The sequence below is a fragment of the Oncorhynchus mykiss genome, chromosome 13 (genome assembly GCF_013265735.2).
Source record: "Oncorhynchus mykiss isolate Arlee chromosome 13, USDA_OmykA_1.1, whole genome shotgun sequence".
NCBI classification, from domain to species: Eukaryota; Metazoa; Chordata; class Actinopteri; order Salmoniformes; family Salmonidae; genus Oncorhynchus; species Oncorhynchus mykiss.
Window position 1 is genome coordinate 300,001 of NC_048577.1, and position 20,000 is coordinate 320,000.

The window sequence follows — 20,000 nt, forward strand, 5'->3', positions numbered from 1 at the left end:
ATAGCTTAGCATTGAGCAACAATTTATAGATAGCTTAGCGTTGAGCAACAAGTTATAGATAGCTTAGCATTGAATAAGAAGTTATAGATAGCTTAGCATTGAGCAACAAGTTATAGATAGCTTAGCATTGAGCAACAAGTTATTGATAGCTTAGCATTTAGCAACAAGTTATAGATAGCTTAGCGTTGAGCAACAAGTTATAGATAGCTTAGCATTGAATAAGAAGTTATAGATAGCTTAGCGTTGAGCAACAAGTTATAGATAGCTTAGCGTTGAGCAAAAAGTTATAGATAGCTTAGCATTTAGCAACAAGTTATAGATAGCTTAGCGTTGAGCAACAAGTTATAGATAGCTTAGCATTTAGCAACTAAGCTAAATAGATAGCTTAGCATTGAGCAACAATTTATAGATAGCTTAGCGTTGAGCAACAAGTTATAGATAGCTTAGCATTGAATAAGAAGTTATAGATAGCTTAGCATTGAGTAACAAGTTATTGATAGCTTCCCTATGGAAAAATTATATATTGGAATATATTTCAAGAAAATATAAATATATTTAAAAAAATATGAAATATAAATATGAAGGGAAAATGTATTTGTCAAATATATAGATAAATAAAATATATGTACATATACTTGTAAAACATTAATGCAAAATACACAAATCACCACTCACAGCCTTGTCTACCCGATGACAGTGTTGAGTCTCTGTGGACCTCTGACCCCTTAGCATTAGGTTTTCTAAAGTGGTGTTTTGTAATGTCGAGTCTCTGTGGACCTCTGACCCCTTAGCATCAGGTTCCTAAAGTGGTGTTTTGTAATGTCGAGTCTCTGTGGACCTCTGACCCCTTACCATTAGGTTTCCTAAAGTGGTGTTTTGTAATGTCGAGTCTCTGTTGACCTCTGACCCCTTAGCATTAGGTTTCCTAAAGTGGTGTTTTGTAATGTCGAGTCTCTGTTGACCTCTGACCCCTTAGCATTAGGTTTCCTAAAGTGGTGTTTTGTAGTGTCGAGTCTCTGTGGACCTCTGACCCCTTAGCATTAGGTTTCCTAAAGTGGTGTTTTGTAATGTCGAGTCTCTTTGGACCTCTGACCCCTTAGCATTAGATTCCTAAAGTGGTGTTTTGTAATGTCGAGTCTCTGTTGACCTCTGACCCCTTAGCATCAGGTTTCTAAAGTGGTGTTTTGCAAATGTTGGATCACTGTTGTAGTTGAAAATACACACTGCATCTATTGACATATAGCCTTTTGACATTTAGCCTATTGACAAATAAATTAGCTAGCTTTAGTGAAGGTTGGGGTCTCTGATTGAACTGGCTAGCTAGCCTTAGTGAGGGTTGGGTGTCTCTGATAGAACTGGCTAGCTTGCTAAATTAGCTAGCTAGATTATTTATAGCAAAACATAATAATAATAGTAGTAGTAGTAATCATCCTCCTATGTTTCCCTCCTGGCATGGAAGAACTGTTTGAGTGTGGCGTCGTTTGGCCAAGAGGTTTGCTGAACGTTATGATGGTTGTCGGTGGTGGCTACGGTATGGGCAGGCCTAAGCTGTGGACAACGAACACTATTACATTTTATCATTGGCAATTTGAATGCACCGATATACCGTGACGAGATCCTAAGGTTTGTTGTTTGATGGTCGTGCCTTTCACCCGTCGCCATCATCACCCGTTTCAGCATGATAATGCACGGCCTCATGTCGCAAGGATCTGTATACAATTCCTGCAAGCTGAAAACGTCCCAGTTCTTCCACGGCCTTCATACTCATCAGACATGTCACCCAGTGAGCATGTTTAGGATGCTCCGTATCGACTTGTAACGACAGCGATTTCCATTTCTTGCCAATTTCCAGAAACTTCGCACAGCCATTGAAGAGGAGTGAGACAACATTCCAAAGGCCACAATCAACAGCCTGATCAACTCTATGTGAAGGAGATGTGTTGCGCTGCATGAGGCAAATGGTGGTCACGCCAGATAAAAATGTTATCTGTGACCAACAGATGCATATCTGTATTCCCAGTCATGTGAAAGCCACAGAATAGGGCCTAATGAATTTATTTCAATTGACTGACATGAACTCATATGAACTGTAACTCAGTAAAATCATATTTTTGTTGAGTGTATGTTTTTGTTTGTATAATTTGTCATGCTGAAACAGGAAAGGGCCTTCCCCAAACTGTTGCTAGCACAGAATCGTCTAGAATGTCATTGTCTGGTGCCTTGACCGAACCATGAAAAACAGCCCCGGACCATTATTCATCATCCACCAAACTTTACAGTTGGCACTATGCATTGGGGCAGGTAGCGTTCCCCTGGTATCTGCCAAACCCTGATTTGTCCGCCAGACTGCCAGATTGTGAAGAGTGATTCATCACTCCAGAGAATACGTTTCCACTGCTCCAGAGTCCAATGGTGGTGAGCTTTACACCACTCCAGTCTATGCTTGGCATTGTGAATGGTGATCTTAGGCTTGTGTGCGGCTGCTTGGCCACGGAAACCCATTTCATGGAGCTCCCGACGAACAGTTCTTGTGCTGCCGTCACTTCCAGGGTGCTGCCACCGAGGACAGATGATCTTTACGCGTTACACGCTTCAGCACTCGGTGGTCCTGTTCGAGGCTGAGTCGTTGCTCCGAGTCATTTCCACTTCACATTAACAGCACTTACAATTGACCAACTGTACCGCAGCAGTATCCACATACAGTGGTTCCTGCTTTAAAAGTCTTACTACTGCAGAATTCTATATATATATATATGATTATTTAAGTGTGAACCACTGGTACCATCAATGCTAGTTAGTGCTAGTTTGAACACCAGAGGGCATCTTTGAGAAGCATTTGATGGCCTTCAATAGTGGCTGTACTAGAGAATTTGAAACCTTTTTTTTTGTAAGAACATAGTATATGAGACTGATTTTAAGAAATTTTGCTTAATTGATTTGATTAATATTATGGTGTTTCTATTACAAGAAAAATGAAAACAATCTGTTAGGACAGAATGGAAAATATGGCGCTGTACAATGTGACGGCCGGGAATAGGCTACAGTACTGGGCTATTTAGCTAAATAATCCTGTGTCGTGTGGGCATGCGGTAGACTGGGGTTCAATTCCCCAATGGGGGGGAGGAGTAGGCTGTCCTTGTAAATAATAAGTTTTTCTTAACTGTCTTGCCTAGTTAAATAAAGGTTACACTAAGAGCGTATCATTTCTACACCCTAATTTTCTAATTGTAGTCTAACCAATACCTAAATGGAGATTCAGTGAAAATAAAAATCTCATTGATTTATCAAGACCAGTCTCCATGCTCGTCTCAGAGCAGTGTGAAACGGACCAGTCTCCATGCTCGTATCAGAGCAGTGTGAAACGGACCAGTCTCCATACTCGTCTCAGAGCAGTGTGAAACGGACCAGTCTCCATGCTCGTCTCAGAGCAGTGTGAAACGGACCAGTCTCCATGCTCGTCTCAGAGCAGTGTGAAACGGACCAGTCTCCATGCTCGTCTCAGAGCAGTGTGAAACGGATCAGTCTCCATGCTCGTCTCAGAGCAGTGTGAAACGGACCAGTCTCCATGCTCGTCTCAGAGCAGTGTGAAACGGACCAGTCTTCGTGCTCGTCTCAGAGCAGTGTGAAACGGACCAGTCTCCATGCTCGTCTCAGAGCAGTGTGAAACGGACCAGTCTCCGTGCTCGTCTCAGAGCAGTGTGAAACGGACCAGTCTCCGTGCTCGTCTCAGAGCAGTGTGAAACGGACCAGTCTCCGTGCTCGTCTCAGAGCAGTGTGAAACGGACCAGTCTCCATGCTCGTCACAGAGCAGGGTGAAACGGACCAGTCTCCATGCTCGTCTCAGAGCACTGTGAAACGGACCAGTCTCCATACTCATCTCAGAGCAGTGTGAAACGGACCAGTCTCCATACTCGTCTCAGAGCAGTGTGAAACGGACCAGTCTCCATGCTCGTCTCAGAGCAGTGTGAAACGGACCAGTCTCCATACTCGTCTCAGAGCACTGTGAAACGGACCAGTCTCCATACTCGTCTCAGAGCAGTGTGAAACGGACCAGTCTCCATACTCGTCTCAGAGCAGTGTGAAACGGACCAGTCTCCATGCTCGTGTGAAACCGACCAGTCTCCATACTCGTCTCAGAGCAGTGTGAAACTGACCAGTCTCCATGCTCGTCTCAGAGCAGTGTGAAACGAACCAGTCTCCATGCTCGTCTCAGAGCAGTGTGAAACGGACCAGTCTCCATGCTCATCTCAGAGCAGTGTGAAACTGACCAGTCTCCATGCTCGTCTCAGAGCAGTGTGAAACGAACCAGTCTCCATGCTCGTCTCAGAGCAGTGTGAAACGGACCAGTCTCCATGCTCGTCACAGAGCAGTGTGAAACGGACCAGTCTCCATGCTCGCCTCAGAGCAGTGTGAAACGGACCAGTCTCCATGCTCGCCTCAGAGCAGGGTGAAACGGACCAGTCTCCATGCTCGTCTCAGAGCACTGTGAAACGGACCAGTCTCCATACTCGTCTCAGAGCAGTGTGAAACAGACCAGTCTCCATGCTCGTCTCAGAGCAGTGTGAAACGAACCAGTCTCCATGCTCGTCTCAGAGCAGTGTGAAACGGACCAGTCTCCATGCTCGTCTCAGAGCAGTGTGAAACGAACCAGTCTCCATGCTCGTCTCAGAGCAGTGTGAAACGGACCAGTCTCCATGCTCGCCTCAGAGCAGTGTGAAACGGACCAGTCTCCATGCTCGCCTCAGAGGAGTGTGAAACGGACCAGTCTCCATGCTCGCCTCAGAGCAGTGTGAAACGGGACTAAACAAGTTGTAGGCGTTTGATTCAAATCCTATTGCTTCTAACTTCAACATGCTCTTTAAATAAATAAGACCTACACCACTTTTAACAGCTCATCACTCAACACTAGTGAGACTCATGTCACCTACAGTATATAGAAAACAGTATATGAAAAACTAAACTAAATGTAATGTGAATCTCCGCCAATAATTACATATAGAGGATGGGAGGATATTTCTGTAATTCGGTGATATTTATTCCCATAGTATAACTCATAACTAAATAAACATTTTGAGGGAGGCAGAGGAAAAGAGACACAGACAAATACAGAGCTAAGGCCTCTTTTGTTCGCCAGTTTTATTGCTTCTTTAATCATAACAACAGTTTTCAGCTGCGCTAACATAATTGCAAAAAGGTTTTCTAATAATCAACTAACCTTTTAAAATGATAATCTTGGATTAACTAACACAACGTCCCATTGGAACACAGGAGTGATGGTTGCTGATGTATGTAGATAGACGCCTATGTAGATATTCCATTAAAATCAGCTGTTTCAGCTACAATAGTAATTTACAACATTAACAATGTCCATACTGTATTTCTGATCAATTTGATGCTATTTTAATTGACAAGAAATTGCTTTTCTTTCAAAAACAAGGACATTTCTAAGTGACCCCAATTTTTTGAACGGTAGTGTAAATCAATATATAATTTTTTCGTACGGGTTAGCATCGAACAGAAAGTTATAGCTAGCTTAGAATCAGGCAGAAAGTTATAGCTAACTTAGCATCGAGCAGCAAGTTATAGCTAGCTTAGAATCAGGCAGAAAGTTATAGCTAGCTTAGCAATCGAACAGAAAGTTATAGCTAGCTTAGAATCAGGCAGAAAGTTATAGCTAGCTTAGAATCAGGCAGAAAGTTATAGCTAGCTTAGAATCAGGCAGAAAGTTATAGCTAGCTTAGCATCGAGCAGCAAGTTATAGCTAGCTTAGCATCGAGCAGCAAGTTATAGCTAGCTTAGAATCAGGCAGAAAGTTATAGCTAGCTTAGAATCAGGCAGAAAGTTATAGCTAGCTTAGAATCAAGCAGAAAGTTACAGCTAGTTTATCATCAAGCAGCAAGTTATAGCTAGCTTAGAATCAGGCAGAAAGTTATAGCTAGCTTAGAATCAGGCAGAAAGTTATAGCTAGCTTAGAATCAGGCAGAAAGTTATAGCTAGTTTATCATCAAGCAGCAAGTTATAGCATTATAACATTAACTCTTGGAAAGGGTTTGGTGCATGATACATTAAAATATTTCATGGAAACACAGACACACACCTGATGATGACGATGACGCTGTCAAAGCCGTTGTACGGGTTCTTGATATAGCCGAAGAGTCCGAAGGCCAGCAGCTTCAGCAGCATCTCCAGACTGAAGAGACTGGTGAACACTAGATTACTGATCTCTAGGATGTCAGTCAGCTCCTGGGGCTAGGGAGGAGGGAGAGAAAGAGAAGAGACTGGTGAACACTAGATTACTGATCTCTAGGATGTCAGTCAGCTCCTGGGGCTAGGGGGGAGGGAGAGAGAGAGAAGAGACTGGTGAACACTAGATTACTGATCTCTAGGATGTCAGTCAGCTCCTGGGGCTAGGGGGGAGGGAGAGAGAGAGAAGACACTGGTGAACACTAGATTACTGATCTCTAGGATGTCAGAGAGGAAGGAGGTAGGAAGTAGTACTGTAGTGTGGCCAGTAGGGGACAGCAGGGGACAATATGCTGTGTCTGGGTTATAGTAGTACTATAGTGGGGACAGTAGAGGCAAGTAGGGGACAGTATGCTGTGTCTGGGTTATAGTAGTACTGTAGTGTGCCAGTAGGGGCCAGTAGGGGACACTACTGTGCTGTGTCTGGGTTATAGTAATACTGTAGTGTGGACAGTAGGGGGCAAAATGCTGTGTCTGGGTTATAGTAGTACTGTAGTGTGGCCAGTAGGGGACAGTATGCTGTGTATGGGTTATAGTAATACTGTAGTGTGGCCAGTAGGGGCCAGTAGGGGACAGTATGCTGTGTCTGGGTTATAGTAATACTGTAGTGTGGACAGTAGGGGGCAAAATGCTGTGTCTGGGTTATAGTAGTACTGTAGTGTGGCCAGTAGGGGCCAGTAGGGGATAGTATGCTGTGTCTGGGTTATAGTAATACTGTAGTGTGGACAGTAGGGGGCAAAATGCTGTGTCTGGGTTATAGTAGTACTGTAGTGTGGCCAGTAGGGGACAGTAGGGGACAGTATGCGGTGTCTGGGTTATAGTAATACTGTAGTGTGGACAGTAGGGGACAGTATACTGTGTCTGGGTTATAGTAGTCCTGTAGTGTGGACAGTAGGGGGCAGTATGCTGTGTCTGGGTTATAGTAGTACTGTAGTGTGGCCAGTAGGGGACAGTAGGAGACAGTATACTGTGTCTGGGTTATAGTAGTACTGTAGTGTGGCCAGAGGTGGACAGTATGCTGTGTCTGGGTTATAGTAGCACTGTCGTGTGGACAGTAGGGGACAGTAGGGGACAGTATACTGTGTCTGGGTTATAGTAGTACTGTAGAGTGGACAGTAGGGGACAGTATGCTGTGTCTGGGTTATAGTAGTCCTGTAGTGTGGACAGTAGGGGACAGTAGGGGACAGTATACTGTGTCTGGGTTATAGTAGTACTGTAGAGTGGACAGTAGGGGACAGTATGCTGTGTCTGGGTTATAGTAGTCCTGTAGTGTGGACAGTAGGGGGCAGTATGCTGTGTCTGGGTTATAGTAGTACTGTAGTGTGGCCAGTAGTGGACAGTATGCTGTGTCTGGGTTATAGTAGTCCTGTAGTGTGGCCAGTAGGGGACAGTGTGCTGTGTCTGGGTTATAGTAGTACTGTAGTGTGGCCAGTAGGGGACAGTATACTGTGTCTGGGTTATAGTAGTACTGTAGAGTGGACAGTAGGGGACAGTATGCTGTGTCTGGGTTATAGTAGTCCTGTAGTGTGGACAGTAGGGGACAGTATGCTGTGTCTGGGTTATAGTAGTACTGTAGAGTGGACAGTAGTGGACAGTATGCTGTGTCTGGGTTATAGTAGCACTGTAGTGTGGCCAGTAGGGGACAGTATGCTGTGTCTGGGTTATAGTAGTACTGTAGTGTGGCCAGTAGGGGACAGTATACTGTGTCTGGGTTATAGTAGTACTGTAGAGTGGACAGTAGGGGACAGTATGCTGTGTCTGGGTTATAGTAGTCCTGTAGTGTGGACAGTAGGGGACAGTATGCTGTGTATGGGTTATAGTAGTCCTGTAGTGTGGCCAGTAGGGGACAGTAGTGGACAGTATGCTGTGTCTGGGTTATAGTAGTCCTGTAGTGTGGACAGTAGGGAACAGTATGCTGTGTCTGGGTTATAGTAGCACTGTAGAGTGGACAGTAGTGGACAGTATGCTGTGTCTGGGTTATAGTAGTCCTGTAGTGTGGACAGTAGGGGACAGTATGCTGTGTCTGGGTTATAGTAGTCCTGTAGTGTGGACAGTAGGGGACAGTATGCTGTGTCTGGGTTATAGTAGTACTGTAGAGTGGACAGTAGTGGACAGTATGCTGTGTCTGGGTTATAGTAGTACTGTAGTGTGGACAGTAGGGGACAGTATGCTGTGTCTGGGTTATAGTAGTCCTGTAGTGTGGACAGTAGGGGACAATATGCTGTGTCTGGGTTATAGTAGTCCTGTAGTGTGGACAGTAGGGGACAGTATGCTGTGTCTGGGTTATAGTAGCACTGTAGTGTGGACAGTAGGGGGCAGTATGCTGTGTCTGGGTTATAGTAGTCCTGTAGTGTGTACAGTAGCGGACAGTATGCTGTGTCTGGGTTATAGTAGTCCTGTAGTGTGGACAGTAGGGGACAGTATGCTGTGTCTGGGTTATAGTAGCACTGTAGTGTGGACAGAAGGGGGCAGTATGCTGTGTCTGGGTTATAGTAGTCCTGTAGTGTGGACAGTAGGGGACAGTATGCTGTGTCTGGGTTATAGTAGTCCTGTAGTGTGGACAGTAGGGGACAGTATGCTGTGTCTGGGATTTAGTAGTACTGTAGTGTGGCCAGTAGGGGCCAGTAGGGGACAGTATACTGTGTCTGGGTTATAGTAGTACTGTAGTGTGGCCAGTAGGGGACAGTATACTGTGTCTGGGTTATAGTAATACTGTAGTGTGGACAGTAGGGGACAGTATGCTGTGTCTGGGTTATAGTTTTGGGTTCTAGTCTGGTTGTAATTCCATCGTCAGTAGGGTCAGTTGGTGATGAGGATTTTGGTTCTAGACTAGTTGAAATTTTATCGTCAGTAGGGTCATTAGGTGATGAGGATTTGGGTTCTAGTTGTAATTCTATCATCAGTAGGGTCAGTAGGTGATGAGAATTTTGGTTCTAGGCTAGTTGTAATTCTACAGTTAGTAGGGTCAGTAGGTGATGAGGATTTTGGTTCTAGACTAGTTGCAATTCTATCGTCAGTAGGGTCAGTTGGTGATGAGGATTTGGGTTCTAGTCTAGTTGTAATTCTACAGGGTCAGTTGGTGATGAGGATTTGGGTTCTAGACTAGTTGTAATTCTATCGTCAGTAGTGTCAGTAGGTGATGAGGATTTGGGTTCTAGACTAGTTGTAAATCTATCGTCAGTAGGGTCAGTTGGTGATGAGGATTTGGGTTCTAGACTAGGTGTAATTCTACAGGCAGTAGGGTCAGTTGGTGATGAGGATTCCGGTTCTAGACTAGTTGTAATTTTATCGTCAGTAGGGTCAGTAGATGATGAGGATTCTGGTTCTAGACTAGTTGTAATTCTATCGTCAGTAGGGTCAGTTGGTGATGAGGATTTGGGTTCTAGGCTAGTTGTAATTCTATCGTCAGAAGGGTCAGTTGGTGATGAGGATTCCGGTTCTAGACTAGTTGTAATTCTATCGTCAGTAGGGTCAGTAGGTGATGAGGATTTGGGTTCTAGACTAGTTGTAATTCTATCGTCAGTAGGGTCAGTAGGTGATGAGGATTTGGGTTCTAGTCTAGTTGTAATTATACAGGGTCAGTTGGTGATGAGGATTTGGGTTCTAGACTAGTTGTAATTCTATCGTCAGTAGGGTCAGTAGGTGATGAGGATTTGGGTTCTAGACTGGTTGTAATTCTATCGTCAGTAGGGTCAGTAGGTGATGAGGATTCCGGTTCTAGTCTGGTTGTAATTCTATCGTCAGTAGGGTCAGTAGGTGATGAGGATTCCGGTTCTAGTCTGGTTGTAATTCTATCGTCAGTAGGGTCAGTTGGTGATGAGGATTCCGGTTCTAGACTGGTTGTAATTCTATCGTCAGTAGGGTCAGTAGGTGATGAGGATTCCGGTTCTAGTCTGGTTGTAATTATATCGTCAGTAGGGTCAGTTGGTGATGAGGATTTGGGTTCTAGACTGGTTGTAATTCTATCGTCAGTAGGGTCAGTAGGTGATGAAGATTCCGGTTCTAGTCTGGTTGTAATTCTATCGTCAGTAGGGTCAGCTGAGGTCGGAACCATCATGGAAACATCATTATTCACTTTTTCTTCATTTCTTCACACACGCACACACAATCTATCCCCTCCTCTCACACTGAGATCTACACTTTAATTAACACCTCAAGCCCTGTAACCCCACACACATGCTCACATATTGAGAACACACACACACACACACACACACACACACACACACACACAGAAAACACACTCTGCAATAGCCTCATCAGGGTGTTGATTTGGAGCTTGATAATCCGTCCATAAACATCACATGATTACCCAAGTTTTGATTAAACACACAAAACCACACACACACACACACACACACACGCACACACGCACGCACGCACGCACGCACGCACGTACACACGCACACACACACACACACACACACACACACACACCTCCCCTCCCCCCCCCCCTCGCTCCCCCTCCCTCCCCCTCCCTCCCCTCTCCTCCCCTCCCCTCCCCTGTACCTGTTGGTGGAACTCTATCCCCATACTGAGAGTGTTGATGAGGATGGAGATCATGATCCCTCCCCTCCCCCCTCCCCCCCCTCTCCTCTCCTCCTCTGTACCTGTTGGTGGAACTCTATCCCCATACTGAGTGTTGATGAGAATGGAGATCATGATCCCTCCCCTCCCCTCCCCCCCTCTCCTCTCCTCCCCTGTACCTGTTGGTGGAACTCTATCCCCATACTGAGAGTGTTGATGAGGATGGAGATCATGATCCCTCCCCTCCCCCCCTCCCCCCCTCTCCTCTCCTCCTCTGTACCTGTTGGTGGAACTCTATCCCCATACTGAGTGTTGATGAGAATGGAGATCATGATCCCTCCCCTCCCCTCCCCCCCCTCTCCTCTCCTCCCCTGTACCTGTTGGTGGAACTCTATCCCCATACTGAGAGTGTTGATGAGGATGGAGATCATGATCCCTCTGTTGAAGTATCTACTGCTCACCACCTAAAAGGAGTAGGGTGCAGGGGTTAGGGTGTAGGGTGCAGGGGTTAGGGGTTAGGGTGTAGGGTTATTTGAAGATCTTAGTAATAATAATAGTAATAATTAAAATTATAATATAATAATAAAAACAGTAATAACAGTAATAACAATAATCACAATAATAATAGTAATAATCAGGGTTGGCAGGTAGCCTAGTGGTTAGATCGTTGGACTAGTAACTGAAAGGTTGCAAGATTGAACCCGAGCTGACAAGGTCAAATCTGTTGTTCTGCCCCTGAACAAGGTAGTTAATTTAACCCACTGTTCCATCATTGAAAAATGAGAATGTGTTCTTAACTGACTTGCCTACATAATAATAACAGTCATATTAATAATTATAATATAATATAATAATACTAATACTCATAATTATAATATAATAGTAATAATAATATAATAATAATACTCATAATTAGAGTATAATAATAATATAATAAGGATACTCATAATTATAGTATAATAATATAATAATACTACTCATAATTATAATGTAATAATATAATAATAATACTCATAATTAGAGTATAATAATAATATAATAAGGATACTCATAATTATAATATAATAATATAATAATACTACTCATAATTATAATATAATAATATAATAATAATACTCATAATTAGAGTATAATAATAATATAATAAGGATACTCATAATTATAGTATAATAATATAATAATAATACCTATAATTATAGTATAATAATATAATAATACTACTCATAATTATAATATAATAATATAATAATAATACCTATAATTATAATATAATAATATAATAATACTACTCATAATTATAATATAATAATATAATAATATCACCTATAATTATAATATAATAATATAATAATAATAATACCTATAATTATAATATAATAATATAATAATACTACTCATAATTATAATATAATAATAATAATACCTATAATTATAATATAATAATATAATAATACTACTCATAATTATAATATAATAATAATAATACCTATAATTATAATATAATAATACTACTCATAATTATAATATAATAATAATAATACCTATAATTATAATATAATAATATAATAATATATTAATATAATAATAATACTCGTAATCATAATATAATAATATAATAATAATACTACTCAGAATTATAATATAATAATGGTAATAATAGTAATAATAGTTATAATAGTTATAATAACAGTAATAATCATAATTTATGTAATTTGTAAAGTACATTTCTTACATGTATGATGGAACATACCATGTAATATCTTACAATATCTAAAACACAGATATAGATCAGATCAGTCTAACTACATGATCAGTGACAACGTCAATGAGTCCTATAGTCAATATCTAAAACACAGATATAGATCAGATCAGTCTAACTACATGATCAGTGACAACGTCAATGAGTCCTACAGTCAATATCTAAAACACAGATATAGATCAGATCAGTCTAACTATATGATCAGTGACAACGTCAATAAGTCCTACAGTCAATATCTAAAACAGAGATATAGATCAGATCAGTCTAACTACATGATCAGTGACAACGTCAATAAGTCCTACAGCCTTACATGCTCCAACCTGGCCTGTAGCTCCGCCCACCACCCAACTAGATCTCTGATTGGCCTCAAGGCCTGTCCATCTACACGCCGAAGGCTGTTACCGCGGCGAGGGCTCAGGTTGCCATGGCGCTGGTTGCTAGGTTCAAAATCGGCATGGTCGTTGTCACAAAGCTGGTCGTCGTGGACGCAGTAGGGGCACTGCAACGACTCCCTGTGCTCTGCCTCTGAAAACAGGTAACGCCAGACTGTCAACACACACAGCTGACGGAGACTCGTTACTACACACACACACACTGACAACACACACACACACTGAGAACACACACACTGAGAACACACACGCTGACAACACACACATACACACTGAGAACACACACACACACTGAGAACACACACACACACACACTGAGAACACACACACACACACACTGAGAACACACACACACACACTAAGAACACACACACTGAGAACACACACACACACTGAGAACACACACACTGAGAACACACACACTGAGAACACACACACACACACACACTGAGAACACACACACACAGAGAACACACACACACACACACACTGAGAACACACACACACACTGACAACACACACACACACTGAGAACACACAAACTGAGAACACACACACTGACAACACACACATACACACTGAGAACACACACACACACTGAGAACTCACACACACTAAGAACACACACACTGAGAACACACACACACACTGAGAACACACACACTGAGAACACACACACTGAGAACACACACACTGAGAACACACACACACACACTGAGAACACACACACACACTGAGAACACACACACACACACACTGAGAACACACACACACACTGACAACACACACACACACTGAGAACACACAAACTGAGAACACACACACTGACAACACACACATACACACTGAGAACACACGCACACACACACTGAGAACACACACACTAAGAACACACACACTGAGAACACACACACACACTGAGAACACACACACTGAGAACACACACACTGAGAACACACACACACACACACTGAGAACACACACACACACTGAGAACACACACACACACACAGAGAACACACACACACACACTGAGAACACACACACACACACTGAGAACACACACACACACACTGAGAACACACACACTGAGAACACACACACTGAGAACACACACACTGAGAACACACACACTGACAACACACACACACACACTGAGAACACACACATACACTGACAACACACACACACACTGAGAACACACACACACTGAGAACACACTCACTCACTCTTATCGTGCTCTAACACCAGTTGCTGCAGTTTGCTGAGCGCCTCCACTGTGACGGTGTGGCCCCTCCCCCTGGAGGTCATGTAGCTGGGGTCGGGGGTCAGGTCGTACAGGTCGTGGGGGTAGATAGAGGGGTAGTTTAACTCCCTGCCCTTCCTCCCTACTCCCCCGTTACTCATCTCCACCCCCACACAGTTAGACGGACGAGGAAGAGGAGGAGGACGAAGGTGGAAGATGCCATGGGTGTGTCCCGAGTGCCGATTGGCCAGTCCGTTCACCTCTCCTTTGGGTGTGTGTTGGTGTGTGTGTGTCCAACAAGTACAGCGAGGTGTGTGTGTAGAGCAGTGTGTGACGGCCCGGGCGACTCTGCGGGTCAGTTTACGGTACAGGTGTCCGATGTAGCGCAGTATCTCCTCGTAGCAGGACCCCGGCTCCTGATAGGAAGCCAGAGTGGAGGCGTTGCTGAGGTAACGGGCACGCTGCTCAGACCTCATCAGGGCGTTCTCGCGCTGCTTTGTCTCTGAGAACTGGGTCGCTATGACGACCAGGCACAGGTTCAGCATGAAGAACGAGCCCACCTGGAGAGGGAGGGACAACAACACACACGGAGTTACCGTGACAACACACACACACGCAGAGTTATCACGACAACACACATAGAGTTACCAGGACAACACACACTTAGTTACCAGGACGACACACACACACACATATTCAGAACCACATTCCTGAACCACATCCTCAGGGAGGATCTCATGTTAAATACTGTTGAAGTCATATGGCTACAGGTTCATCTACCTAAAGCCCATTCTGGTGGGAAGCTGCTATAGACCACCAAGTGCTAACAGTCAGTATCTGGTTAACTTGTGAAATGCTTGATAATGTACGTGATATCAAACAGAGAGGTATATGTTCTGGGCCCACTGAAAGGAAAGCTTGTAGTCAGTGCCTACAACCTGGTTCAGGTTATCAGTCAACCTACCAGGGTCGTTACAAACAGCACAGGAATTAAATCATCAACATCTTTACTAATGCTGCAGAAATTAGCTTGAAAGCAGTATCCAGATCCATAGGATGTAGTGATCACAATATAGTAGCCAACGTTCCAAAGGCTGGGCCTAATATAGTGTATAAGAGGACAGGCTGGGCCTAATATAGTGTATAAGAGGACAGGCTGGGCCTAATATAGTGTATAAGAGGTCATACAAGACGTTTTGTAGTGATTCCTATGTTGTTGATGTGAAGAATATTTGTTGGTCTGTGGTGTGTAATGAGGAGCAACCAGACGCTGCTGGTTTGTAGTCTGTAATGAGGACCAACCAGACACTGCTGGTCTGTGGTGTGTAATGAGGAGCAACCAGACGCTGCTGGTCTGTGGTGTGTAATGAGGAGCAACCAGACGCTGCTGGTTTGTAGTCTGTAATGAGGACCAACCAGACGCTGCTGGTCTGTGGTCTGTAATGAGGAGCAACCAGACGCTGCTGGTCTGTAATGAGAAACAACCAGACGCTGCTGGTCTGTAATGAGGAGCAACCAGACGCTGCTGGTCTGTGGTCTGTAATGAGGAGCAACCAGACGCTGCTGGTCTGTGGTGTGTAATGAGGAGCAACCAGACGCTGCTGGTCTGTAATGAGAAACAACCAGACGCTGCTGGTCTGTGGTCTGTAATGAGGAGCAACCAGACGCTGCTGGTCTGTAATGAGGAGCAACCAGACGCTGCTGGTCTGTGGTCTGTAATGAGGAGCAACCAGACGCTGCTGGTCTGTGGTGTGTAATGAGAAACAACCAGACGCTGCTGGTCTGTGGTCTGTAATGAGGAGCAACCAGACGCTGCTGGTCTGTGGTCTGTAATGAGGAGCAACCAGACGCTGCTGGTCTGTGGTGTGTAATGAGGAGCAACCAGACACTGCTGATCTGTGGTGTGTAATGAGGAGCAACCAGACGCTGCTGGTCTGTGGTGTGTAATGAGGAGCAACCAGACGCTGCTGGTCTGTGGTGTGTAATGAGAAACAACCAGACGCTGTTGGTCTGTGGTGTGTAATGAGGAGCAACCAGACGCTGCTGGTCTGTGGTGTGTAATGAGAAACAACCAGACACTGCTGGTCTGTGGTGTGTAATGAGGAACAACCAGACGCTGTTGGTCTGTGGTGTGTAATGAGGAGCAACCAGACACTGCTGGTCTGTAATGAGAAACAACCAGACGCTGCTGGTCTGTAATGAGAAACAACCAGACGCTGCTGGTCTGTAATGAGAAACAACCAGACGCTGCTGGTCTGTGGTGTGTAATGAGGAGCAACCAGACGCTGCTGGTCTGTGGTGTGTAATGAGGAGCAACCAGACGCTGCTGGTCTGTGGTGTGTAATGAGGAGCAACCAGACGCTGCTGGTCTGTGGTGTTTAATGAGGAGCAACCAGACGCTGCTGGTCTGTGGTGTGTAATGAGGAGCAACCAGACACTGCTGGTCTGTGGTGTGTAATGAGGAGCAACCAGACGCTGCTGGTCTGTGGTCTGTAATGAGGAGCAACCAGACGCTGCTGGTCTGTGGTGTGTAATGAGGAGCAACCAGATGCTGCTGGTCTGTGGTGTGTAATGAGGAGCAACCAGACGCTGCTGGTCTGTGGTGTGTAATGAGGAGCAACCAGACGCTGCTGGTCTGTGGTGTGTAATGAGGAGCAACCAGACACTGCTGGTCTGAGGTGTTTAATGAGGAGCAACCAGACACTGCTGGTCTGTGGTCTGTAATGAGGAGCAACCAGACGCTGCTGGTCATAGGTGTGTAATGAGGAGCAACCAGACGCTGCTGGTCTGTGGTCTGTAATGAGGAGCAACCAGACGCTGCTGGTCTGTGGTGTGTAATGAGGAGCAACCAGACGCTGCTGGTCTGTGGTGTGTAATGAGGAGCAACCAGACGCTGCTGGTCTGTGGTGTGTAATGAGATACAACCAGACGCTGCTGGTCTGTGGTGTGTAATGAGGAGCAACCAGACGCTGCTGGTCTGTGGTGTGTAATGAGGAGCAACCAGACGCTGCTGGTCTGTGGTCTGTAATGAGAAACAACCAGACGCTGTTGGTCTGTGGTGTGTAATGAGGATCAACCAGACGCTGCTGGTCTGTGGTGTGTAATGAGGAGCAACCAGATGCTGTTGGTCTGTGGTGTGTAATGAGGAGCAACCAGACGCTGCTGGTCTGTGGTCTGTAATGAGGAGCAACCAGACGCTGTTGGTCTGTGGTGTGTAATGAGAAACAACCAGACGCTGTTGGTCTGTGGTGTGTAATGAGGAGCAACCAGACGCTGCTGGTCTGTGGTGTGTAATGATGAGCAACCAGATGCTGTTGGTCTGTGGTCTGTAATGAGATACAACCAGACGCTGCTTGTCTGTGGTGTGTAATGAGGAGCAACCAGACGCTGCTGGTCTGTGGTGTGTAATGAGGAGCAACCAGACGCTGCTGTTATGTGGTCTGTAATGAGAAACAACCAGACGCTGCTGGTCTGTGGTCTGTAATGAGAAACAACCAGACACTGCTGGTCTGTGGTGTGTAATGAGGAACAACCAGACGCTGCTGGTCTGTGGTGTGTAATGAGGACCAACCAGACGCTGCTGGTCTGTGGTGTGTAATGAGGAACAACCAGACGCTGCTGGTCTGTGGTGTGTAATGAGGAGCAACCAGACGCTGCTGGTCTGTGGTGTGTAATGTGGAGCAACCAGACGCTGCTGGTCTGTGGTGTGTAATGAGGAGCAACCAGACGCTGCTAGTCTGTGGTGTGTAATGAGAAACAACCAGACACTGCTGGTCTGTGGTGTGTAATGAGGAGCAACCAGACGCTGCTGGTCTGTGGTGTGTAATGTGGAGCAACCAGACGCTGCTGGTCTGTGGTGTGTAATGAGGAGCAACCAGACGCTGCTGGTCTGTGGTCTGTAATGAGAAACAACCAGACACTGCTGGTCTGTGGTGTGTAATGAGGAGCAACCAGACGCTGCTGGTCTGTGGTGTGTAATGAGGAGCAACCAGACACTGCTGGTCTGTGGTCTGTAATGAGAAACAACCAGACGCTGCTGGTCTGTAATGAGAAACAACCAGACACTGCTGGTCTGTGGTGTGTAATGAGGAGCAACCAGACGCTGCTGGTCTGTGGTCTGTAATGAGGAGCAACCAGACGCTGCTGGTCTGTGGTGTGTAATGAGGAGCAACCAGACGCTGCTGGTCTGTGGTCTGTAATGAGGAGCAACCAGACGCTGCTGGTCTGTGGTGTGTAATGAGGAGCAACCAGACGCTGCTGGTCTGTGGTGTGTAATGAGGAGCAACCAGACGCTGCTGGTCTGTGGTGTGTAATGAGAAACAACCAGACGCTGCTGGTCTGTGGTGTGTAATGAGGAGCAACCAGACGCTGCTGGTCTGTGGTCTGTAATGAGGAGCAACCAGACGCTGCTGGTCTGTGGTGTGTAATGAGGAGCAACCAGACGCTACTGGTCTGTGGTGTGTAATGAGGAGCAACCAGACGTTGCACTTGACACACGTTTATGAAATTGCTTATTCCAGTTACTAATAAACAATGGACCCATTAAGAAAATGACTGTAAAAGCTGTTAAATCCCAGTGGAATGATGAGGAATTAAAATAATGGTTGAGAAGGATGATGCAAAAGACATGGCAAATAAGTCTGGCTGTCAACCGATTGGCTGTCAACCGATTGGCTGTCAACCGATTGGCTGTCAACCGATTGAGTGTACTGCAAACTGAGAAATCATGTGACTAAACGGAATAAAAAGAAGAAGAAACTAAACTATGAAACAAAAGATAAATGACAGAAAGTATGATGATAAAAATCATTCAATGACATTTTGGGGAAAAAGGCAAACTCAGCTCCATCATTCATTGAATCAGATGCTCATTCATCACAAAACACACTGATATTGGCAATAACTTTTTTTTTTTAAATTCAATGGCAAGATTGGAAAATTTAGGCATGACATGCCAGCAACAAACGCTGACACTAAACATCCAAGTGTATCTGACCAAATTATGAGACAAGCATTGTAATTTTGAATTACGTAAACAGAGTATGGAAGAAGTGAAAAAAATATTGTTATCTATCAACGATGACAAGCCACTGGGGTCTGACAATCTAGATAGAAAATTACTGAGGATAATATTGCCACTCCTGTTTGCCACATCTTCAATCCAAGCCTAATAGAAATGCTGTGCCCTCAGGCCTGGAGGGAAGCTAAAGTCATTCTGCTACCTAAGAATAGTAAAGCCCTTTTTATTGGCTCAAATAGCCAACCAATCAGCCTGTCACCAACCCTAACATGCTGACCAATCAGCCTGTCACCAACCCTAACATGCTGACCAATCAGCCTGTTACCAACCCTAACATGCTGACCAATCAGCTTGTTACCAACCCTAACATGCTGACCAATCAGCCTGTTACCAACCCTAACATGCTGACCAATCAGCCTGTTACCAACCCTAACATGCTGACCAATCAGCTTGTTACCAACCCTAACATGCTGACCAATCAGCCTGTCACCAACCCTAACATGCTGACCAATCAGCCTGTTACCAACCCTAACATGCTGACCAATCAGACTGTTACCAACCCTAACATGCTGACCAATCAGCTTGTTACCAACCCTAACATGCTGACCAATCAGCCTGTTACCAACCCTAACATGCTGACCAATCAGCTTGTTACCAACCCTAACATGCTGACCAATCAGCCTGTTACCAACCCTAACATGCTGACCAATCAGCCTGTTACCAACCCTAACATGCTGACCAATCAGACTGTTACCAACCCTAACATGCTGACCAATCAGCTTGTTACCAACCCTAACATGCTGACCAATCAGC

General features: G+C 44.8%; 1 protein-coding gene across 1 annotated transcript in view; it reads right to left on the bottom strand.

Annotated features, from left to right (window-relative positions):
- Positions 1-20,000, bottom strand: part of LOC110513795 (voltage-dependent T-type calcium channel subunit alpha-1H) — a 136,381-nt gene that overhangs the window by 63,999 nt on the left and 52,382 nt on the right. The window contains exons 10-13 of the mRNA XM_036939803.1: positions 14,151-14,727; positions 12,840-13,054; positions 11,148-11,234; positions 6,098-6,249 (exon numbers count right to left, since the gene is read on the bottom strand). Of these exons, the coding sequence (XP_036795698.1) occupies positions 6,098-6,249; positions 11,148-11,234; positions 12,840-13,054; positions 14,151-14,727 (1,031 nt within the window). The remainder of the gene's footprint in view (positions 1-6,097; positions 6,250-11,147; positions 11,235-12,839; positions 13,055-14,150; positions 14,728-20,000) is intronic.